The 24,737-nt window shown below is 40.3% G+C and overlaps 1 protein-coding gene across 10 annotated transcripts in view; it reads left to right on the top strand.

Moving 5' to 3' along the window:
* The window catches only part of BTBD8 (BTB domain containing 8), a 93,523-nt gene that overhangs the window by 29,429 nt on the left and 39,357 nt on the right, over positions 1-24,737 (top strand). For 6 of the 10 annotated variants that reach the window (XM_061121390.1, XM_061121387.1, XM_061121389.1 and 3 more), the window contains 2 exons: positions 504-621; positions 14,481-14,570. In XM_061121390.1, coding sequence (XP_060977373.1) covers positions 504-621; positions 14,481-14,570 — 208 coding nt within the window. Of the gene's footprint in view, positions 1-503; positions 622-3,998; positions 5,023-6,738; positions 7,142-11,322; positions 11,888-14,480; positions 14,571-21,697; positions 21,742-24,737 lie in introns of those variants that run through there. The other 4 variants (XM_061121396.1, XM_061121392.1, XM_061121395.1 and 1 more) reach the window with 4 other exon arrangements.

The raw sequence follows: 24,737 nt of genomic DNA, 5'->3' as shown, positions 1-24,737 counted from the left end.
CAGGAAGAAACTAAGTGATGAAAAAGAATATCAAACTTGGGGAAATTTTTTAACTTTTTAAGTCAGATGTTTGTGAAGTGGCTTCAATTTTGGTGTATAATTTGTAATAATATTACAATATTTAAATGTGTATCTATATTTAAAGGTATGTCTATATTTAAGTATAAGTAGAAATATGTATTTCAGAGCAGAAAGAATTGATGATTTTAAAGTTTCATTTTACTTGGAATTTACCACTTAAATATTTCAGTCACTGTTATTTTGTTTCAGTAACTAATCAGGATAACCATGTGGAAAAACATTTTGCTAGTGTTAGAATACAATGGACATGAGTTTGAGCTAACTCCGGGAGATAGTGAAGGACAGCCTGGTGTGCTGCACAGTCCATGGAGTTGCAAAGAGTTGGACACAACTGAGTGACTGAGCAACAACAAGAATACAAAATTTTGAAATATATATACTATTAAAGAAACTATTTTTTGTCTTGTTTTTCTCTTTTAAAGATATTTATGACTTGGAACCTGCATCTGAATTAGGAGAAGATTTATTGAAGCTTTACGTGAAACACTGTTGCCCAGATATTGATATTTATGTTGATGGAAAAAGTTTTAAAGCTCACAGGTAAATAGGCATGTGGTTAATTGGTGTTCTGGTTGTGACAGAAAAGTGTCAAAGGGTGGCTGTCTTTTTCTAGCACAGTGGTTTTCAAGATCTGATTCACATAGGCTGCAGAGGTTCCATGGTGATGCCTCAGGAGGTCTCTGATGGGAAGAGTTTGGACCATAGACAGGATTTTCTGTCTGCAGTTTCACACATGCACAGATGACCCACTGAGACATGTGCACATGCTCAGCTAGAGCAGATCTGTGCTGTGCATTGGGCATGAACCTAAGATTTCATTAGAAGAAAATATACTGTTGCCTAAAATAGATTTGAAAGCCACTGAAAATGTCATTAAATGCAGTTTTTAATTTCATAGTCATTATGGTATTGAAAATGATTATTTCTACATGAATGACATGTATTTTCTCTGAATGCATTTTGGCTCAAAGTCTTTAATTCTAAATAGATGATTCTCATGAATGGCATTGATTAGGAGGTTTAATTTTTCAGTGTACTTTTTAAAAACCATTATTCTGCTGTAGAATTGGGTTGCTTAGGCATTCCAGGCTTTTAGAGTTTAAATTAAAGCCTGCTGCCTGTTTAGGTCAGGCTCTTTTTTTGTAAGTAACTAAAATCTGCTTAAAGAAAGAAAAGATGTTAATAAGAAATAGAGATTTTTTTTTCTTGGAGCTCAAGGGAAAGAGGTACAGCTGGGCCTCACGACAGACTAGAATTGGAAAGCTGAGGAACCCAGAGTTATCCTCCCTGCCTCTTTGTGTTTCAAATAGAATGTTAAGTTATTCTGGTACTGCGGAAGAGGAAGAAACAGACTATTTTTGCAGAGGCTAGAAGCAGTCTTGTAGGTTCAAGGGTGCACAGCCCTTAATGAAGTTAGCAGTGGGTTTAGGTTATAGAAATCCAAGCCAAACAGTAGCAATGTTTTGTATTCTCATACTGGTTTTGCTACTTAATTGACTGAAGTACCTTGCTGAACTCTTAAGACTGCCAGTTTCCATCAGACTGCCATTCAGAATTTGAACTTTTCTTTCTGAGAACATATGTTTTGTAAATATATATACACATTTTCCTATTTTTTATGAAATCCCCATTATGTATAGTAAAACACAGAGTGTGATAGAGATTTATTTATATATTTTCCATATTATGGATCTGTATTTTCCATATTTGGGGATATAAATATACATATTCCCAAATGGTATGTGTGCGTGCCTTTCTTTCTTCTTGGTTAGTGTGGGGGGACAACACCATTTTACTTTTAAAATGAATTTGCTTTGAGTTTATTTTATGCCAGATTTTTCTTGAAACTTATGGAGCCCTAGGACTGTTGTTGTCATACAGGGAAAGCAGGACTCTGTGACCATTTGCAGTGTGTTTTCCAACAGTGTCTGTATTTGGCTTCTTCCTGTGTACTGCCTGACACTGGACTGTTTTAAGAGCTGGATCTAGAATATTAGCTTTGTATTTTAGGACAGCTCTTGCTACCTTTCTGCCTTATTTTGTTCACCTAGCGATAAAAAAGAAATTTATATTAACTAGAAAGGCAATTTCCTGAGGATAGATTTCAAGAAGATCTGGCTTAAATTTTCTTACTTTGTTGGTACCCTTATATGAGTTAAAGTGGCAGATTCTAAATCCCAAGGTTACCTTCCTATTCCAAACTTGAATATTCCAAACGTTTTTCTGTTTGTACCTACAATTTTATTATTCAGTTCAAAGATTATCATGTCAATAGTTCAGAAAACACAGGCATACTTCGTTTTCCTTTATTGCACTTTGCAGATAATTGCATTTTTTACGACTTGAAGATATGTGGCAGGTCTGCATCGAGCAAGGCTGTGAGCACTATTTTCCCACAGCGTTGGCTCACTTCATGACTCTGTGTCACCATTTTAGTAATTCTCACAACATTTCAGACTTTCGCTTGATCCACAGCCCAATACCTGGAGTCCTTTATTTGCTGCAAGATGATCTGATGCCAGTCACTTGCTTGTGGTGGCACAACTAAGCTGAAGAAGTCATTTATAACTGGGTAATTAAGAGTGTGTGGACTGTGTTGGAACCTGTCTGCCTGGGTTTGAATTCCAGCTTCACCATCTTTAGCTGTATGAGTTTGGGAAAGTTATTTAATAATTCTGTGTTTTAGCATCCTCAGCAAAGATGGAGATTATATTAGTACCCATCTTAGAGGGTTATTACTGGGTTTCCCTGGTTGCTCAGTGGTAAAGAATCTGCCTGCCAATGCAGGAGACTCAGGTTCGATCTCTGGATCAGAAAGATCCCCTAGAGAAGGAAATGGCAACCCACTCCAGTATTCTTGCTTGGGACATCCCATGGACAGAGGACCCTGGTGGGCTACAGTCCATGGGGTCACAAAAGAGTCGGACTTGACTTAGCAACTAAACAACAACAGCGTATAGGGTTATTATGGTGATTAAATTACTAAAAGCGTTTAAAGTACTTTGAACAATGCCTGGCACGTAGTAAGTACCATGTAAGTGTTTGCTGTCATCATCCAGGTAATAGGCCTTTGATATGAGCTTTTGTGTAGATGGTAGCAACAGCTTGAGTGTCCTTTATTTATGTGGGACATGCAGAGAAAGGTGATTTGAATCACTTGCATTTCTCCCCAATCCAAGGTGCAAAGGGGTAGCAGTAGGCTTCCTACACTGTTCTGTCTCTACACAGGCCTGACCCTCACCACAGTGTTACTTCTCCACCCTTCCCCTGTCTTAGTTCTTGCTCCCCAAAGGAGATAAGAGAGCTTTTTCTCCTGCTCAAAGGAGAAAAAGAGAGCTCTGTTTATTTGCAGGCAGAGAGGTTATAGTGAAAGGACTCATTAGAGTTCATGGATCCCATTTGTTAGTTACTGCTTTTCTGAGTGTTGCTTCCTGGAGTACTACAACACATCACTCCTGTTGTGGATCTCTGTTACATCACTTTTCTGCCTGAATTGCTCTCAATCCCCAGATGAATACCATCTGTATACTTGGCGTTTCTCTCTACTTGTATTTCCTCCTGTCTTCTTTAGCCTACCTCAAAGTATCTACCTGATCTCTCATTTTATAGTGTTAATTATTATCCTGTTATTTTCTTAATGAAATTTAATCTATGTTTTTTAAACTAATTGTTGTACTTCAGTATTCCATAATTAAGATTCTCTTACATTACTTTATTGAAAAAGCAGGGCGGTGATTCCTAATTTTAGCTTTCTAACACTTAAGATCCTATATCCCTTCCAAATACCTTTTTTATTTTTTTCTTCAGTGACTGATATTGTACCATCAGACTTTCATTCATGGGGTTAAGATGCCGTCAAATTTCCCTTTAAAATGTAGATTCTCTAGGGCTTCTCTGGTGGGTCAGTGTTGAAGGCTCCACCTGCCAATGCAGGGGACACGGGTCCGATCCTTGGTCCAGGAAGATCCCACATGCCATGGAGCAGCTGAGCCCATACACCACAATTGTTGAGCTTGTGCTCTAGTGCCTGGAGCCGCAACTACTGAGCCCATGTGCTGCAACTACTGAAATCCCTGTGTCTGAGAGCCCATGCTCCACAAGAGAAGCCACCACAATGAGAAGCCAGCACTCTGCAACTGGAGAGTAGCCTGCTCACCACACCTAGAGAAAAGCCTGTGCAGCAACTAAGACCTAAGGACAGCCAAAAGTAAATAAAATTTTTTTTATTGTTTTTAATGCAGATTGTCTGAAACTACAATTTAATAAGTCAGCACTGAGTTAGGAGATCAGTGTCCTTCAGTCAGTTCTGGACACTAGCATCACTCAGTCGTGTCCGACTTTTTGCAGCCCCATGGACTGCAGCACGCCAGGCTTCTCTGTCCATCCTAACTCCCAGAGCTTGCTCAAGCTCATGTCCACTGAGTCGGTGATGCCATCCAACCACCTCAATCGCTGTCATCTCCTTCTCCTCCTGCCTTCGATCTTTCCCAGCATCAGGGTCTTTTCCAGTGAGTCAGTTCTTCACATCAGGTGGCCAGAGTATTGGAGTTTCAGCTTCAGCATCAGTTCTTCCAATGAATATTCAGGACTGATTTCCTTTAGGATTGACTGGTCTGATCTCCTTGCTGTCCAAGGGAATCTCAAGAGTCTTCTCGAACACTACCGTTCAAAAGCATCAATTCTTTGGCACTCAGCTTTCTTTATAGTCCAACTCTCTCATCCATACATGAGTACTGGAAAAACCATACCTTTGACTAGACAGACCTTTTTGGCAGGGGGAGGAGCCAAGATGGCGGAGGAGTAGGACGGGGAGACCACTCTCTCTCCTACAAATTCATCAAAAGAATAGCTGAACACAGAGCAAACTTCGCAAAACAACTTCTGATCGCTAGCTGAGGTCATCAGGCGCCCAGAAAAGCAGCCCATTGTCTTCGAAAGGAGGTAGGACAAAATATAAAAGATAAAAAGTGAGACAAAAGAGCTAAGGACGGAGATCCGTCCCGGGAGCTCTTAGGCGGCATTGCTTGGGGTAGGGTCCGGGCCTGAGTGCCCTGAGGACAATCGGAGGGAGCTTCTGTGAGTTGCCAACTTGAACTGTGGGAGACCAAAGGAGAGAGAGTAAATTAGCCGGCCCGAACACACTGCCGGCCGTTCGCAGAACAAAGAGACCGAGAGGGTCCAGAGAGGAGCTCGCAGGCTGCGGACCGGCCCAGCCCCGCCGGAGGCAGGAGGCAGGGGGGAGGGGAAGGTCGCGGCGAGACACAGGGCGCAGGCACCCGACCGGCGCGGGCGGGGACTGGGGCTGGGGACGCGGAGGGCAGAAGGCGCGCGCACCCGACTGGCGCCAGCGGAAACTGAGACTGGGTCCGCGGAAGGGAGTGGGCGCGCCACACCTGGTGGGGGTGCGCCCACCAAGCCCCTGGCTGCCTGGACCGCTCTGACGGGGAAGGCACTGAGAGCAGGCTCAGCTTTTCCCTCCGCGCTTTTGTGGAACACCCGAGGGCTGGAACCTCGCGCAGCGCGGGGCGCGCTCCATATAGAACAGCCGGGAGCCTGAGCAGCGCAGAGGAGAGAGCAGCGTCAGCCCCTCCTGGCAGCCCCAGCCCATCCCCGCGGCGCAAGCCCCGCGGCGCCGGCTCCTCCCCGCGGCGCCAGCCCCTCCCCGCAGAGCAACGGAACTAGCTTCCTGAATGGGAGTCCACCTCCGCCCGCCTGTGTCAGGGCGGAAATGAGGCTCTGAAGAGACCGGCAAACAGAAGCCAAATAAACAAAGGGAACCGCTTCAGAAGGGACTGGTGCAACAGATTAAAATCCCTCTAGGAAACATTGACTACACCGGAAGGGGCCTGTAGATATCGAGAAGCATAAGCTGGAACGAGGAGCTATCTGAAACTGAGCCGAACCCACACTGACCGCAACAGCTCCAGAGAAACTCCTAGATATAATTTTACTTTTTTCTCTTTTTTTAATTTTTTTTTCTTTTTTTCTTTTTTCTTTTTTATTTTTTCTCTTTTATTTTCCTTTAAAATCCCCTATTACTCCCCCATTACTCCTTAACTTTCATTTCCATAGACTTTTACGATTTTTTAATTAGGGGGAAAAAAAAAATTTTTTTTTCCTTTTTTTTTTTTTTTCTTTTTTTTCTTTTTCTTTCTTTTTTTTTCTTTTTTTCCTTTCCTTTTTCTCTTCTATTTTCTATTTTTCTTTTTCTCTTATTTCTTTTAAAGTCCTCTAGTACTCCTCTACTACTCCTTAATTTTCATTTTCAATACACTATAACCTTACAAAAAAAAAAGAAGAGAAGCCCTATTTTTAAACCGAAGATTATTCTCTCCCAATCTTGACTCTCTGTTTTCTACCTCAGAACACCTCTATTTCCTCCTTTCCCCTTCTCTTCCCAATCCAATTCTGTGAATCTTTGTAGGTGACTGGGCTACGGAGAACACTCTGGGAACAGACAGCTGTGTAGATCTGTCTCTCTCCTCTTGAGTCCCCCTTTTTCTCCTCCTGTTCATCTCTATCTCCCTCCTCCCTCTCCTCTTCTTCATGTGACTCTGTGAACCTCTCTGGGTGTCCCTAACGGGGGAGAATCTTTTAGCCATTAACCTAGAAGTTTTCTTATCAGGGCTGCATAGTTGGAGAAGTCCTGAGACTACAGGAAGAATAAAACTGAAATCCAGAGGCAGGAGACTTAAGCCCAAAACCTGAGAACACCAGAAAACTCCTGACTACAAGGAACTTTAAGTGATAAGTGACTGTCCAAAAGCCTCCATACCTACACTGAAACCAACCACCACACAAGAGCCAATAAGTTTTAGAGCAAGACATACCACGCAAATTCTCCAGCAACGCAGGAACATAGCCCTGAACATCAACATACAGGCTGCCCAAGGTCACACCTAACACATAGACCCATCTCAAAACTCATTACTGGGCACTCCATTGCTCTCCAAAGAGTAGAAATCAAGTTCCACGCACCAGAACACTGATGCAAGCTTCCCTAACCAGGAAACCTTGACAAGACATTTTTGGCAAAGTAATGTCTCTGCTTTTTAATAAGGTTGGTCATAGCTTTTTTTCCAAGGAGCAAGCGTCTTTTAATTTCATGGCTGCAGTCACCATTTGCAGTGAGTTTGGAGCCCAAGAAAATAAAGTCTGTCACTGTTTCCATTGTTTCTCCATCTGTTTGCCATGAAGTGATGGGACCGGATGCCATGATCTTGGGTTTTTGAATGTTGAGTTTTAAGCCCGCTTTTTCACTCTCCTCTTTACTTTCATCAAGAGGCTCTTTAGTTCCTCTTCACTTTCTGCCATAAGGGTGGTGTCATCTGCATATCTGAAGTTATTGATATTTCTCCCGGCAATCTTGATTCCAGCTTGTGCTTCATCCAGCCTGGCATTTCTCATGATGTACTCTGCATATAAGTTAAATAAACAGGGTGACAATATACAGCCTTGACATACTCCTTTCCCGATTTGGAACCAGTCTGTTGTTTCATGTCCAGTTCTAACTGTTGCTTCTTGACCTGCATACAGATTTCTCAAGAGGCAGGTCAGGTGGTCTGGTATTCCCATCTCTTGAAGAATTTTCCACAGTTTGTTGTGATCCACACAGTCAAAGGCTTTGGCGTAATCAATAAAGCAGAAGTAGATGTTTTTCTGGAACTCTTTTGTTTTTTCAGTGATCCAACGGATGTTGGCAATTTGATCTCTGGTTCCTCTGCCTTTTCTAAATCCATCTTGAACATCTGGAAGTTCACAATTCATATACTGTTGAAACCTGGCTTGGAGAATTTTGAGCATTACTTTGCTGGTGTATGAGATGAGTGCAATCATGTGAACATTCTTTGCAAACATGGAACATTCTTTGGCATTGCCCTTCTTTGGGATTGGAATGAAGACTGACTTTTTCTAGTCCTGTGGCCACTGCTGAGTTTTCCCGATTTGCTGACATATTGAGTGCAACAATGTAATAGCATCATCTTTTAGGACCCTTAGTCTATGCAGTATTAATTATTATAGACCTGTGTGTGCATGCTAAGTTGCTTCAATCCTGTCTGACTGTTTGTGACCCTGTGGGCTGTAACCCACTGGGCTCCTCTGTCCAACGGATTCTCCAGGCAAGAATATTGGAGTGGGTTGCCATTGCCTCTTCCAGGGGATCTTCCCAACGCAGGGATCGAACCCTCGTCTCTTTATGTTTTCTGCACTGGCAGGTGGGTTCTTTACTACTAGCGCCACTTGGAACCCTAGTCTGACTAATTAGCTATATAATCCTGAGTTGTTTAGTCACTAAGTTGTGTCTGACTCTTTTGCGACCCCATGGACTGTAGCCCACCAGGGTCCTCTGTCCTTGGAATTTCCCAGGCAAGAATACTGGAGTGGGTTGCCGTATCCTTCCCCAAGGGATCTTCCTGACCCAGGGATCAAACCTGAGTCTCCTGCATTGGCAGGTGGATTCTTTACCACTGAGCCACAAGGAAGCCCATATTCTTGAGTACATCAGCTGAAAACTTTTTTCAGAAGTATACACTTTAGTTCAGAAGTTAATCTTTCTGAGTTTTGATTGCACCATTTATTAATTGTTGAGAAGTTTCTTAATCTCTCCAAGTCTCAAATTCTTTATCTGTAAAAGAAATAATGATAGTAATTATAGTATAGGATGGCAGTGAGGATTGAATCAGGTAATGTACATAAAGTACTTAGCATGGTACTGTGGCACATTGAGGCATTCAGTAAACATTAGTTGCTAAAAGTATGTATTAGATATCTGGGAGGCAGGCATTTTGTTGTCTGTCTGGAGGTTGGCAAACTGTGGCCCACCCTAAAGAATAATATGCAAAAGGGACCTGAAAAACCTAATATACTTAAATTTTTATTTACTATCTGGCCCTTTGCAGAAAAAGTTTGCTGTTCCCTCCCTTACTAGGATTGCCAGGGAGCATTAATGAAATAATTATAATAAAATTCCAAATTATCATGCAGTAAAGTGGGTTATGAATCTCTCAATATTAATTACTTTATTAATGATAAATGGTCAACCCTATCCTCTTAAAAGGTTTAAAATAATAAATTAGATGTGGGAACAATAGAGAGAAAAGAGGTGAGATTCTTTAGTACCATGGGCCTTTGAGAGAGGCTGCAGTGGGGAACCAAAGCCAAAGAGAGTGGATGCCTAAAAGGAAAGAAGTCACCTAGAGTAGAAGCTCCTTAACTGAACTTGACTAAACCCGCTCTTCACATGGTCTCTGCAGAACATGCTGACATGGTAGGCAGAACTCTCAAGACTACGATGCCATTCTCTAGTATAATCTCTAACATTTCCATTCCTATCATTGAGTTTGTGTCTCTTGAGTCGCTTGGGTTTATTCCCAAACTTGTTTGATGCCATTTGAATTTCTTATTTTGATAGCATGACTTAATCATGTATCATATAAACCAATGACACATGAAATATAAAAGAATTGTTGTTCCAGTGAAAACTAAAGTGAATGTTTTGGAAAGCTTAATAAGGGAGAGGCATTTAAAAAATTGTTATTGAATTCAGTTTAGATGAAACAATACAAAAACTTGAGGGGAAATTATAAAAATCTTAAATGCTTCTATACTTCAGATTGCTTCATACAAGTTTTAAATTTCTTCATTTTAGAGAAGCTTGAATTAGAAATCATAGACAAGGTGTATAGGTGTAGTTTTTGCAAGACATAGGAGGCTCCAATCAGTGAATTCACACTAAAAAAAAAAGATTGGCTTTATGGTCAAAGATTTGTGAATGAATACATACTTATTTTCTAAGTTAGAATAAAATGATTATGGTATAGACAAATGATTTTAAAAATTCTCTCCTAATTTTTTGATTAACCAGACAACTATCAGTCTTCATTGTACTAGATAACAAGGTATCCACTCTATTTTTACAACTCATTTTTTAAACTTAGGTAATCCTATGAAAGCTGTCGTCAGTGTATGTTAAGATGAATGTCTCAAGAGAAAGCTGACTTACCATTTTTAAAGTTTACATTCTCTAAAATATTTGCAGAGTGTCATGGGTGATAGTGACAGCTCCAAAAAGTTTGGATTCACTGATGTGGGTTTAACCCTTATTCGGTTATGCGGAACTGACAGGGGAAAAAATATATATGTATACACACACACACACACACATATATATTCTTGGAGCAAGACTACTTAAAAAATAGTCCTAGTGAAAAATTCTTTATTTAGAGTTTCTCTGAGTAATCCAGGCCATTATTATGCCTGGAGTAGTGAGTCTGGTTGAGCTAACATCAAGAAGTATTGAATAGCAATGTACTATAAAGCAAGAGTAAGCGGGAAATTAGGGCACCTCTATAGAGCCAGAAGCAGCCTTGTCAGTTGAGATTACATTTAGTCAAAAGGAGAAAATAGTTTTTGGTGTGTTGGAAAATAAAAAATCTGTTAAAGATTTTAACACACCTATCTACAACATATTTTTTTTTAAACTGAGGCTTGAATCCAATTAAATAGGAATGTTTTCATAAGTTTCTCTCTTAAGAACAGTGTAATTGTTTAAGCCTCAGTCACTCTTAGTCTTACTTAAATGGAAATGGCTAGCATGCAGCATTTAGTTCAAGTCTTCCATATTCTTCACTGATTTTTTTATGTACTTGTCCTGTTAGTTACTGAGAAGAACGTTGATGTCTCCATCTCATCCTTTGTTGCCCCCTTCTCCTCCTGCCTTCAGTCTTTATACTCTGTGACAACCTAGAGGAGTCGGAAGGGGAGGGAGGCTGAAGAGGGAGGTGACATATGTATACCTAGTATCGCTCCATGTTGATATATGGCAAAAACCATCACAATATTGAACTCTGTATGGAACAACTGATTGGTTCAAGATTGAGAAAGTAGTACAACAGTGCTGTCTGCTGTCACCCTGTTTGTTTAATCTATATGCTGAGCTCATCATGAGAAATGCTGGGCTGGATGAATTACAACCTGGAATCAAGATGGGTGGGAGAAACATCAACAACCTCAGATATGTGGATGATACCACTCTTAACGGCAGAAAGTGAAGAAGAACCAAAAAGCCTCTTGATGAGGGTGAAGGAGGAGAGTGAAAGAGTCGGCTTAAAACTAAATATTAAAAAAAACTAAAATCATGGCATCTGGCCTCATTGCTTCATGAGAAATAGAGGAGGAGAAGGAAGAAATAGTAACAGATTTCTTCTTTTTAGGCTCTAAAATTACTGCAGATGGTGACTGTAGCCATGAAATCAAAAGACATTTGCTCCTTGGCAGGAAAGCTATGACAAACCTAGACAGTGTGTTGTAAAGCAGAGACATTATTGCGCCAACAAAAGTCCGTATAGTCAAATCTATGGTCTTCCCAGTGGTCATGTATGGTTGTGAGAGCTGGATTGTAAAGAAGCTGGAGCACTGAAGAATTGATGCCTTCAAAAACTGTGGTGCTGGAGAAGACTCCTGAAAGTCCCTTAGACAGCAACGAGATCAAACCAGTCAATCTTAAGAGAGATCAACCCCGAATACTCCTTGGAAGGACTGATGCTGAAGCTGAAACTCCAGTTTTTTGGTTGTCTGATGTGAATAGCTGACTCATTGGAAAAGTCCTGTTGCTGGGAAGGATTGAGGGCAGAAGGAGAAGAGAATGTCAGAGGATGAGATGGCTGGATGGCATCACCGATGCAATGGACACAAACTTGGGCAAACTTTGGGAGATGGTGAGGGACAGAGAGGCCGGCATGCTACAGTCCATGGGATCGCAAAGAATCAGACGCAACTGAGCGACTAAACATCACAATATTGTAAAGTAATTATCCTCTATTTTTAAAAAATGAACTCAAAAAAGAATTCATATACAATCAAATGAACACAACTGAGAGTCTAATTTGATGAGTTTTGAAAAATATATAAACATGTGTAACTCCCACCACAATCAAGATATAGAGAATTTTTATTACCTAAAAATCTCTCCTGTGTCCATTTGCCACTAGTACCGTCCTTCTCTCTGTTGTTGTTATTTAGTTCCTAAGTTGTATCTCACTCTTTTGGGACCTCACTGCTCACCAGGCTCCTCTGTCCATGGGATTCTCCAGGCAAGAATACTGGAGTGGGCTGCCATTTTCTTCTCCAGGGGATCTTCCCGACCCAGGGATTGAACCCATGTCTCCTGCATTGGTAGGCGAATTCTTTACCACTCAGCCAGCAGGGAAGCCCTCTCTCTCTCTATCCTCAGGCAAAACTGAGTTTCATATGCTTATTTTCCATCTGTATTTCTTTGGTGAGTTTTCTCTTCATATCGTTTGCCCATTTTTAATTGGACTGCTTTTGTTTTCTGATTGTTGTGTTTTCTAAATTATAGTTTATTTTACCTGTCCTAGAATTTCACATAAATGATCTCAGACATATTATTGAACTTCTTTTGCTCAGGATAATGTTTTTGAACCTCATCCTTAGATATAATGTATATCATATTTCATTCAGTTTTTGTTGCTGAGTAATATACTACACTGTGAGCTTCCCTAGTGGCTAGTAGTACAGAATCCACCTGCAAATGCAGGAGACGTAAGGGACACGGATTCAACCCCTGGCTCAGAAGATCCCCTGGAGGAGGAAATGGCAACCTGCTCTAGTATTCTTGCCTGGAAAATTCCATGGACAGAGGAACCTGGTGGGCTACAGTCCCTTGGGGTCACAAAGAGTCAGACACGACTGAGCAGCTAAGGACACACACACTATATTTAGGCTAGATATAGCTCACTTCAATCCAGTCAGGGATTGAGCTTATTCAGAGCTGGGCTTCAGTTCTAAAAAAGGCTTATCTATTTCCTGTTCCTTCTTCTTTCAAAGATGTAGTCCTTTAGAGTCCAACTGAAATTCTGGGACATCCACCAAAGTCTCTCCTCTTTGTTGCTGTTGTTCAGTCACGAGGTCCTGTCTGACTCTTTGTGACCCCATGGACTGCAGCATGCCATTCTCCTCTGTCCTCCACTATCTCCCAGAGTTTGCTCAGACTCATGTCCATTGTGTTGGTGATGCCATCAAACCATCTCATCCTCTGTTGCCTGCTTCTTCTCCTGCTCTCAGTCTTTCCCAGCATCAGAGTTTGCCAGTGAGTCAGCTCTTCACATGAGGCTGCCAGAGTATTAGAGCTTCAGCTTCAGCATCAGTCCTTCCAATGAATAGTCAGGATTGATTTCCTTTAGGATTGACTGGTTTGATCTTCTTGCAGCCCAAGGGACTTTCAAGTGTCTTCTCCAACACCACAGTTCAAAAGCATCAGTTCTTCAGCACTCAGCCTTCTTTATGGTCCAGCTCTCACATCTGTACATGACTACTGGGAAAATCATAGCTTTGACTGTGTGAACCTTTGTCATCAAAGTGATGTCTCTCCTCTTTGCTGGATCCCAAATTCCAATTTTGTGCCTCCAAGCCTGTAAAGATTGCCAGAAGCAATCTAGATTCAGCTTCTTAGCTTCTCAACCTTACTTTTGCTTTCAGATATATGTGTGTGTGTGCGTGTGTGTATGTGTGCATATATTTTTCCCCCTTATCTTTCCAAGCTATTTAGCAGGAAGGTTAGTCTGAGACAACCTAATAAGCCATTGCCAGAAGTGTCTTTTTATTCTTCTTCTCCCCTTCCCCTTTTCCATCCCAGCCCCTGCTAGAATATTCACATTTTTGCTGTATCTAATTTACTGTTATAGTCCCTAGAGTAGTGCCTAGCACAGAATAGAAGTCAGTAGGTATTTGTTGAGTTAAATAATGGATGAATTAACATTCTATTTGAGGAGATAGAATGGGCATTCAAAACAAAATATTTTTCCTATAATTTTTCGAATTTAAGAGAAAGGTATCCATGAGCATAATTATGCTGAGTTTTAAACTGGTACTCAGGACTTTTAGAGTTCTAGTCTCTTACTGATATTTCCGCAAGGTCTTAACATCATTTGTTTTTTATTTCTCCCTTTGTAAATGATCTGTTATTCTCTCACTGATGAAAATTGTTATTAAAATTTAAGAGCTTTCAAGAGAAAAAATTAAATGGGATTTCCCTGGTTGCCTAGTGTTTAGGATTCTGGGCTTTCACTGCTATGGCCCAGTTTCAGTCCCTGGTCAGGGAACTGAGCTTCTGCAAGCCACATGGTGCAGCCAAAAAAAAAAAAGAGAGAAGAAATTAAAAAGATGAAAAAAAACACTGGAATTAATGTTCTAATGAAGCAATCAAAATACTTTGGTATAAGTTTAGGTTTATAACTTCTATTATTAAATTCTACCAGTGAATACAAATGACAGGTAAATTGTTATGTTTTAAGAGGTAAAGATGAAAAATTTCATAAAAAAATTATATTTTGCAATTGTGCATAAATGTTTGTCTGTGTTTTCTCCCCCTCTTCCTTTAGAGCCATTTTAAGTGCCAGATCTAGTTATTTTGCTGCAATGCTGAGTGGCTGTTGGGCTGAAAGCTCCCAGGAGTACATTACTCTTCAAAGGTAAGCATAATTTTTATAAGGAAGCTTGACTGCAAATGATTGCAAATAATACATCATACAGAGTGCTTTTCATGAATCTGATTACTCTGTCTGTTCAATGAAATGTTTCTCATGTGATGGAATTCCACAAGTACACTTTCTGAAAATGAGAGGAAGTTGAGAGCTTTTAGTGATAGAGATGATGTGTTACTCTTCTCAGACTTCCGTAACAAAATAGCACAAACTGGTTGCTTTAAGCAACAGAAATTTGTTCTCTCACAGTTCTATAAGGCACCAGCCAGCAAGGTTGGTGCCTTATGAGAGCTCTTACCTTAGGTCCTTTGAATGTGGATAGGCACTTTCTGCTGTATGCTCCAGTGACCCTTTTTTTAGTGCATGGAGCTGGGGGACCACAGAGGGGAAAGGAAGGTGGAAGGAGAGAGCTCACTCTCTGGTGTTTCTTATAAGGACACTAATCCTATCAGATCGGCTAGGGCCCTACCCTTATTACCTCATTTAACTTTAATTATTTCCCTAGAGAGCTTCCCTGGTGGCTCAGATGGTAAAGAGTCTGCCTGCAATGCAGGAGACCGGGTTCGATCCCTGGGTCTAGAAGATCCCCTGGAGAAGGGAGAGGCTACCCACTCTGGTATTCTTGCCTGTGAAATCCCATGGACAGAGGAGCCTGGTGGGCTGTGGTCCTTGGTATTGCGAAGAATTGGACACAACTGAGCCACTAACACACACACACACATTTCCTTAGAAGCCCTATATCCATACAGGTACACGGGGGTTAGGGCTCCAATATGTTAATTTAGGTGTATGGGGGAACATAGATTTTTAGTCTGTAACAGGTAGTTTCTTTATTAAAGAATAATTTGCATAGGTGTGGATTTCAGTGACCTATGATAGTGCATTGGTGAATCTACAAAATTGGGGCAGTTTATATCAACTGCTGAGACAGTTATTAAGAGATGAACTACTTCCTTACATGGTGAAATGGAATATTTTTTGGTCACAGATGATCACTGTGAGAATCTAGAGTGTATAGTAGTGGGGAGGGCTTTCTCAATAGGAAAACTGCCTGGGAGTTCTGAGGGAGAACTCCCAGCTTTCATCATTCTCACTGCTGATGCTTCCTCAACTGAGTCAGTCTTGGCTAGAGACTTGAATGTGGAATGGTGGTAGTGATGATTCCATAACAGTGGATGTGTGAAAAGTACTGATAAACTCTCACTGTTTTTCACACTAGTCTATAATCTTTAGCCTTGTAGGTTACAGCTGTCTGATTCCTTACTAAAATCAATCCCCAAATGCCTCTCATTTGTAATTTCTCACTCTATTGAAAAATGGAAAATTAAAACATTATTTTTAAGAATATGTTATGTGTTTTTATCTCTTTTCATGTTTCATTTATTTGATAGAAATGAAACATATGCAGAAGAACCTAAACCTCTTTTCTTTCATACCAGGGTTTCTAGAGAGTTACGTTTTAGTTCTATCACCTACTGTTTTGATCTGGCAACCACTAGGTAGTTCTTGATTATGGAAGATTTTATATGCCAAGCAAATAGTTTATTAGCCTGTGGGTAAAAAGAATGTGTAGTTGAGTCAGTCAGTGAAATTTTATCATCACTGCTGAATTTTAGTATATGTGCTGCCGAAGCGAGCACTATCATCACTGTTGAAAAACAGCCTGAAAAATATGTGTCCTGCCAATAAGATCTCTTCCTTTATGGTGAATTTAAAATGTCTGCTGAGTATTGGAAGAGAAATAATTTTTGCAGAGGCCAGAATTTCTGTAAGTGTGTCAGTTCTAGGGATAATCATCATTCTAGTGTAATTTTGGAAACGTGTCCAGGGATTGTGTTTCAGATGTTTTAGATATCTTTTTAAAAAACTATCTACTCTCATTAGAGGTGAAGTCACTAAAAATTTAAATGGAGAGGTAACCATGTGATTCTGTTTAGTGAGATAGACGTCAAAAGAAGTGTATGATTATTGGACCTTATTTGACAGCAGGGGAAAGTAATTTACAGAAAACACTTTGCCTAATTTCCTAGAAGAAGTCTTAGTTGCTTATAGGTTTAGTGACAGTGTTTTTACTATCTGATACCAATTGCATACACCTTTGTTCCTCTTTCCAAATAGATTGTGTCCTTAGCAGTGATAATACCTTACAATAACATATATTTTCCATGTTACTTCCACAGTTACTATGCTCTTTAATTTTTAGATTCAGTCTTTGAGAGAGCTGGTGTATTCACAGATTACAGATGAGAAGAAAAAGATCAGATAAATTAAATCTCTTCCAGGGGTTCCTTGGCAAATAAGTGCTATGCTAAATATGTTACATGTTTGTTGATTCTTAATTCAAAGTCCTGCAGTCACTGAAGAAATTTAAAGTTTCCCATTGGTATGTGTTCTTGAACTAATTCAGACTGCTCTTTTCCACTGTTTAAATCAGTGATTTTTCCATAGGAATGGAAAGTTCCTGGTAGTTCCTTAGGGAATACATGGCATGGGGTTGAGATATGGGCACATCTTCCACCAGAGCTGCTCTACTGTTACCTGTTCTTTATCACTCAAAACAAGCTCTGTGTTTAGCTATGGGAATAAGTTAAAGTGAAAGTCAAGTCATTCAGTCGTGTCCGACTCTTTGTGACCCCGACCCCGTGGACTGTAGCCCACCAGGCTCCTCCGTCAATGGGATTCTCCAAGCAAAAATACTGGAGTGGGTTGCCATTTCCTTCTCCCAGGGATCTTCCCGACCCAGGGATCAAACCTGGGTCTCCCGCATTGCAGGCAGACACTTTCAATACTCATGAGTGATCAGATTAAACTTTCAAAACACAGGCTTTTAAAGGTGGAGTCTGTTTATTAAGAGGTTAATAAATAAAGAAGTAGTAGCTTAACTGTTGGTCTCTATTCCACTGCCTATAATTTTCCATCTTCCATTATGATGGAGGTAATGGATAAATATCTCCTCTTATAATATGGCTCAACTGCTGCTTATCAACTTTAGTGGTATGTTCAAGGGAGAACCAAATAGAAATAGCCAAATTTGTTTCAAACTGTCATTACGAATAAGTAGACTGTATGTTGTAGCAGTGCCAGCAATCATCAGGCTCTCTCCTCCTACAGTATGTTCCCTTTACTTCTGTTGTAAGCTAGGATCTACTCCTTACTGGCTCATCTTGCACAGAGCTGCTATTTTGTCATTGGAGGCTTATTCCTAATCAGCTCCTTTATTTCTAATGTTGTTGTTGTTGTTTAGTTGCTAAGCTGTGTCCAACTTTTTTGCAACCCCATGGACTGTAGCCTGCCAGGCTTTTCTGTCAATGGGATTTCCCAGGCAAGAATACTGGAGTGGGTTGCTATTTCCTTCTGCAGTGGATCTTCCCAACCCATGGATTGAACCCATGTCTCCTGCATTGCAGGCAGATTCTTTACCACTGAGCCAGCAGGGAGGCCCACTTCTAATACTAGCACATCAGAAATGAAGATGCATTTCTTTTTGACTCTTTCATCTTGTTTGATATAACAAGGCTTTCTAATGCCAAAACAAAAGGGGGATTTCCTGACAGATTCTGGGTTTTATCTACATCTTTTATTATTATTATCATCACACAATATGTTTTGCTTTCCCCTCTTGTTGTTCAGTCACTCAGTCATGTCTGACTGTTTGTGACCCCATGGACTGCAGCATGACAGGCTTCCCTGTCCTTTGCCCTCTCCCGGCGTTTGCTCCCTGTCCATCACCAACTCCTGGAGCTTGTTCAAACTCATGTCCATTGAGTCGGTGATGCCATCCAACCATCTCATCCTCTGTCGTCCCCTTCTCCTGCCTTCAGTCTGTCCCAGCATAAGCCTTTATAAAAATAAAGCATCGTTTTTTATTTCAGGCGGCCAAAGTATTGGAGCTTCAGCTTCAGCGTCAGTCCTTCCAGTGAACATTCAGGCTTGATTTCCTTTAGGACTGACTGGTTTGATCTCCTTGCTGTCCAAGAGACTGTCAAGAATCTTCTCCAACACCACAGTTCAAAAGCATCAGTTCTTTGTCTATCAGCCTTTTTTATTGTCCAGCTCTCATATCTGTACATGATTACTGGAAAAAACATAGCTTTGACTCTACGGACCTTTGTTGGCAAAGTAATGTCTCTGCTTTTTAATATGCTATCTAGGTTGGTCATAACTTTTCTTCCAAGAAGCAAGCATCTTTTAATTTCATGGCTGTAGTCACCATTTGCAATGATTTTGGAGCCCAAGAAAATTAAGTCTGTTACTATTTCCATTTTTTCCCCATATATTTGCCATGAAGTGATGGGACCAGATGCCATGATCTTAGTTTTCTGAATGTTGAGTTTTACACCAGCTTTTTCACTCTCCTTCACCTTCATCAAAAGGCTCTTTAGTCGCTCTTCACTCTCTGCTATAAGGGTGCTTTCATCTGCATATCTGTGGTTATTGATATTTCTCCCAGCAATCTTGATGCCAGCTTGTGCTTCACCCAGCCCAACATTTCACATGATGTACTCTGCATATGAGTTAAATAAGCTGGGTGACAATATACAGCCTTGACATACTCCTTTCCCAACTTGGAACCAGTCTGTTGTTCCATATCCGGTTCTAACTGTTACTTCTTGACCTGCGTACAGGTTTCACAGGGGGCAGGTCAGGTGGTCTAGTATTCCTATCTCTTGAAGAATTTTCCACAGTTTATTGTGGTTCACACAGTCAAAGGCTTTAGCATAGTCAGTGAAGCAGAAGTAGATGTTTTTCTGGAATTCTTTAGCTTTTTCTATGATCCATTGGATGTTGGCAATTTGATCTCTGGTTCCTCTGCCTTTTCTAAATCCAGCTTGTACATCTGAAAGTTCACAATTCACATACTGTTGAAGCCTAGCTCGAAGGATATTGAGCATTACTTTGCTAGCATGTGAGATGAATGCCAATTGTGTGATAGTTTGAGCATTCTTTGGCATTGCCCTTTTTTGGGATTGGAATGAAAACTGACCTTTTCCAATCCTGTGGCCACTGCTGAGTTTTCCAAATTTGCTGGCATATTGAGTGCAGCCCTTTCACAGCCTCATCTTTTAGAATTTGAAATAGCTCAGCTGGAATTCCTTCACCTCCACTAGCTTTGTTCATAGTGATGCTTCCTAAGGCCCACTTGACTTCCCTTTCCAGGATGTGTGGCTCTAGGAGAGTGATCACACAATTGTGCGTATCTGGGTCATGAAGATCTTTTTTGTACAGTTCTTCTGTGTATTCTTGCCACCTCTCCTTAATATCTACTGCTTCTGTTAGGTCCATACCATTTCTGTCCTTTATTGTGCCCATTTTTGCATGAAATGTTTCCTTGGTATCCCTGATTTTCTTGAAGAGATCTCTACTCTTTCCCATTCTACTGTTTTCCTCTATTTCTTTGCATTGTTCACTTAAAAAGACTTTCTTATCTCCTTGCTATTCTCTGGAACTCTTCATTCACATGGGTATATCTTTCCTTTTTTCCCTTGCCTTTCGCTTCTCTTCTTTTCTCAGCTATTTGTAAGGCCTCCTCTTCTGCTGCTGCTAAGTCACTTCAGTCGTGTCCGACTCTGTGCAACCCCATAGACAACAGCCCCCCAGGCTCCTCTGTCCACAGGATTCTCTAGGCAAGAAAACTGGAAGCCTCCAACTGGTGAAAATAATTGAAAAAATAAAAAATAAAAGACCAAAGAAAACTGGAGTGGGTTGCCGTTTCCTTCTCCACAGACAAGCATTTTGCCTATTTGCATTTCCTTTTCTTGGGGATGGTTTTGATCACCGCCTCCTGTACGATGTTATGAACCTCCGTCCCCTTCAGGCACTCTGTCTATCAGATCTGATCCCCTCTTGTATTACATACCAAATTGACTGTGTCAAATTACCACCTAAAATGTTATTAGTATCATGGTGTATAAAGCTGTCAGAAGGTTAAAGCATATTTAGGAATTTTACTTTTTTTTTTTTATTAGTTGGAGGCTAATTACTTCACAACATTTCAGTGGGTTTTGTCATACATTGATATGAATCAGCCACAGAGTTACACGTATTACGAGTTTTACTTTTTTAAAAAAATCACATCTTTAAAAAATTTTTATAATGTAACAAAGCAATCTATAAAACAAATTGTCTTTCACATTAACTTATATTGTAAACCTGAGTAGATGTTTCCAGGGGTAGTGTGGTATAGTAAAAAGATCATGGACTTTGGTGTCTTTATAGGAAGTTCTACATCCAGGCCCAAACTGTTACATGACTTTGGGACATTGCTTACCTTCCCTGAGCTTTCTGAGGTTGTTGAAAGGAAAAGCTTGGCATAGTGTTTGGTGTATAGTCTGTAGCTAATTATTATTTGCCTTTTTTTCTTTCCTTAAATGGTGGTGTTCTCATTTTTCTAGAGAGTAAAGGGTTCAAGTGAGGGCCATTTCCAGGACTAGGACAGCAACACCTGCTTTGCTTGGTCAGTAACCTCTTTTGGAACTGTGCCATTGTTGTATATCTGTAGGATGTTTTCTGCAATAGATTAAAGTTGAAATCTTGTCTGTCCTTACAGAAAAGAACCAATTGTTTTTTGGTTCTGTTTTGAGCTGGTAGTTCAAAGATGTAATGCATGTGACATTTTAAAATGGGACAGCCTTCAATAAATTAAGGTAGGAATAGTGGAATCCTATTATCCTAGTTTTAGGGCTTCCCAGGTGGTGTAATGGTAAAGAATCTGCCTGTCAGTGCAGGAGATGCAAAAGACATGGGTTTGATCCCTGCATCAGGAAGATCCTCTGGAGAAGGAAATGGCAACTGGCTCCAGTATTCTTGCCTGGAATCCCATGGCCAGTGGAACCTGGTGGGTATAGGCCACAAAGAGTGGGACATGACTGACCAACTGAGCACACACGTGTAATCCTAGTTCTACCCATGTCCCAGAGTTGGAAGGTGGGAGGATAAAAGCTGAAAGGAAGTTCCCCTGGTGGAAAGAGGACGTTTTCCACATCCAATACTGGAAATTGAACAGCCAATATTTCCATAAAGAAACCCCACATGTTTCCATTTTATGTAAACAGAAGTCTTCCGGTGGTGGCTTGAGACTTTAGAATATAAATTTGGATTTTTTCATCTCCCTTCAGAGACTCCTGGCTTGCTCTGAACCTTCAGGATGACCTTTTCAAATGTAAGTCAGGTCATATTTCTCTTCTGGTCAAAATCCTTCAATGCCTTCTCATCACAATTAGAACTGAACCCAAATCTTTATCTAAGCTATAAGAACCTGTATGATCTGACCCGTAAGATTCTCCCAGACTTCCCCACCTAAAGGAGCTACAGCCCAGCTCTCCAGTTACTCTTTTCTATGTTATTCTGTTGATTGTCTTCATTTTTCACTGTTAACATCATCTTCGTGTATTTGTTGACATGGGTTTCCCTGGTGGCTCAGACAGTAATGCATGAGACCTGGGTTCGGCCCCTGGGTTGGGGAGATCCCCTGGAGGAGAGCATGGCAACCCACTCCAGTATTCTTGCCTGGAGAATTCCATGGACAGAGGAGCTTGGTGGGCTACAGTCCATAGGGTCACAAAGCTTCCGACTTGACTCTTGAGTGACTAAGCACACACATTTGTTGACATATTTATTGTCTGTGTCCTCTCTTTAGAATGTAAGGTCCAGAATAGCGCCTATCATTCAATAGATATTGAATGTAAATGAATGATGAATGAGTGAATGAGGCCCTATGTTACCTTAGCCCACATATGTAAAAACCTGAAACTTTAGGAAACACATATATAGCACAGAGGTTTTAGACTGGGTGCATGTTATCTCTGATCCTAGTGCTCTGTTCTCTCATGGTCTTTTTATTTTTTCTAACTGTTGAGTGTATGTAATACTTTCATCTCCTATAGGATTTTATTCTGTTTACATTTAAATGGGAATAGTGTTTAAAATCTTTCCATTTATTTAAACTGTGGGTTATTGCAGTAATTTTTTTTTGGCGAGTCAGTTGATCATGTCTTTATAAACATTTTTCATAAAAATACACATGACTTACAATAAAGAGGCTGCAGTTTAATAAAACAGCTGTCAAGACAGCAGGAAAACAGTTTCTTGCTGTTTTTATAGCTATCATATATATTGATATATAAGCTCAAATATCCAGATTTTGCTGTTTATTTTAATAAAAGTTTTATTTCTAGCTAGTCATTATTTTCCTTTGCTTAAATATGTCAAGTCTTAGAAGAAACTATTCTTATAAATATTCAGTCCTCATTAACACTAATAAGAATGGCTCTTGAAATTTCAAGGAAAAGTGCATGGGGTGTAACTATTATGCTACTGTTTTTTATGAACAAACTACAGATAATATAGCATAATTATACTGAGATCAACTCTTGTCATATCCATGTGTATAAATGAGCATATTTAGAGATTTGGCTTTTTTCTAAGTATTAAAAAAGAGATGTGGAGTTTTGAATCAGCAGAAATGAGTAGTTGGCCATTGTAGAAGCCAATAAATATATATTAAGTAAATTTAAACATATTTATATGTTTTCAACTCAATATTCCTTCTGAAGGTTTGGGAGATGCTTGCAACTACCCTAATAAGCCATTCATTAAATATTCATTAAACATTTGTTGAGCATATATTATTAAGGCCACAGAGTCAAAGCAAACACCTTTCTGAGTCGTACCCTGTGGAACTCCCTTTCTTTTCTTCTTGCCTTTCTCCTTGTCTGACATTCTGCTTCTGCTAGAGATGCAAGGGTAAATGAGACACACATCCTGCCCGCACAGAATTCAGTTTAGAAGGAGAAACAAATATGTAAACAAAGATATTATAAGTCGGTTTGATAAATGTGATAATAGAAGGGTGTGTGTGTGGTGGGGGGTGGGGGGCTTGTATTATACTGCTTAAGAGCCCAGGCATTGGAGTATGGATTTAAATTCCAAATTCCAGTGCAGTCTGCCTGGATTTAAATTCCAGTGCATCACTGGCCACTTGACGTTGGGCAATTTATTTTTTTCCCAGCACCCACCTCCATGGGCAAGTTACTTAATTTCAGTTTTTTCATTTATAAGATAAGACTAATAATAATAACCTCCCATTGAGTTGTTATGATTCAACGAGCTAATTGCATTGAAATGTTTATTAGCTCAGTGACTAAATCATAATAAATGCTCAATAAATGTTATTATTTATGTTTAACATTCAATGATTTCCTTTTTTTCCCCCTTGAGAGTGTTAAGGAAACAATCAGAGGTAAAGAGCCACGCGTCTTGTGTCTAAAAGATGAAATAAATAGAGAGGGAGAGAATTTTAAGCGGAGTAAACAGTATGTGATAAGGAACGGATGTATAAGGAACTGTAAGTGGTTCAGGTATAGGAAATGGTAGTTTGCTTATCCTGGTCCTGGAACAGCTGCTAGAGAGAGAACCAGAGATCATATAATAAAGAACATTCTATGCCAAACTAAGGAATTTGGGCTTTTTTTCCTAGGTCCTATGGAGAATTGCTAAAGGGTTTTAAAAATCAGAGACTATGTCAGATTTCCATTTTAGCAAAGTCACTCTGATTACAATGTGTGAAATGGGATGCAAGGAGGTGATTTCAGGCAAGAAGCCTACACGAGAGTACTATGATGAAGTATAGTACAGATGAAAGAAACTGAGAGGCTAAACTGGGGCAACAAAAGGGGGAAACATGTAGCAAATGGGCTTCCCTGGGGGCTCAATGGTAGAGAATCTGCCTGCCAATGCAGGAGACAAGGGTGTGATCCCTGGGAAGGAAATAGCAACCTACTCCAGTATTCTCAGGTGGCTCATTGATTAAGAATCTGCCTGCAATGCAGGAGCCACAGGAGACATGGGTTCCAACCCTCAGTCAGGAAGATCCCCTGGAGGAGGGCATGGCAATCCACTCCAGTATTCTTGCCAGGAGATCCCCTGGACAGAGGAGCCTGGCAGGCTACAGTCCATAGGGCTGCAAAGAGTCAGACACGACTGAAGTGACTTAGCACACACCAGTATTCTTGCCTGGGAAATCCAATGGACAGAGTACAGACCATGGATCACAAGTCAGACACGATTTAGTGACTAAACAACAACAGCAACATACAGCAAAGGCTGAACTCAAAAACATTTGAAAGTGTAAAGTGATAGGATATAACGAGAGAGAGG

This window comes from Dama dama, chromosome 20 (assembly GCF_033118175.1).
Source record: "Dama dama isolate Ldn47 chromosome 20, ASM3311817v1, whole genome shotgun sequence".
Lineage (NCBI taxonomy): Eukaryota > Metazoa > Chordata > Mammalia > Artiodactyla > Cervidae > Dama > Dama dama.
Note: the sequence above shows the minus strand (reverse complement) of the source record. Positions and strands in the feature narration are given on the sequence as shown.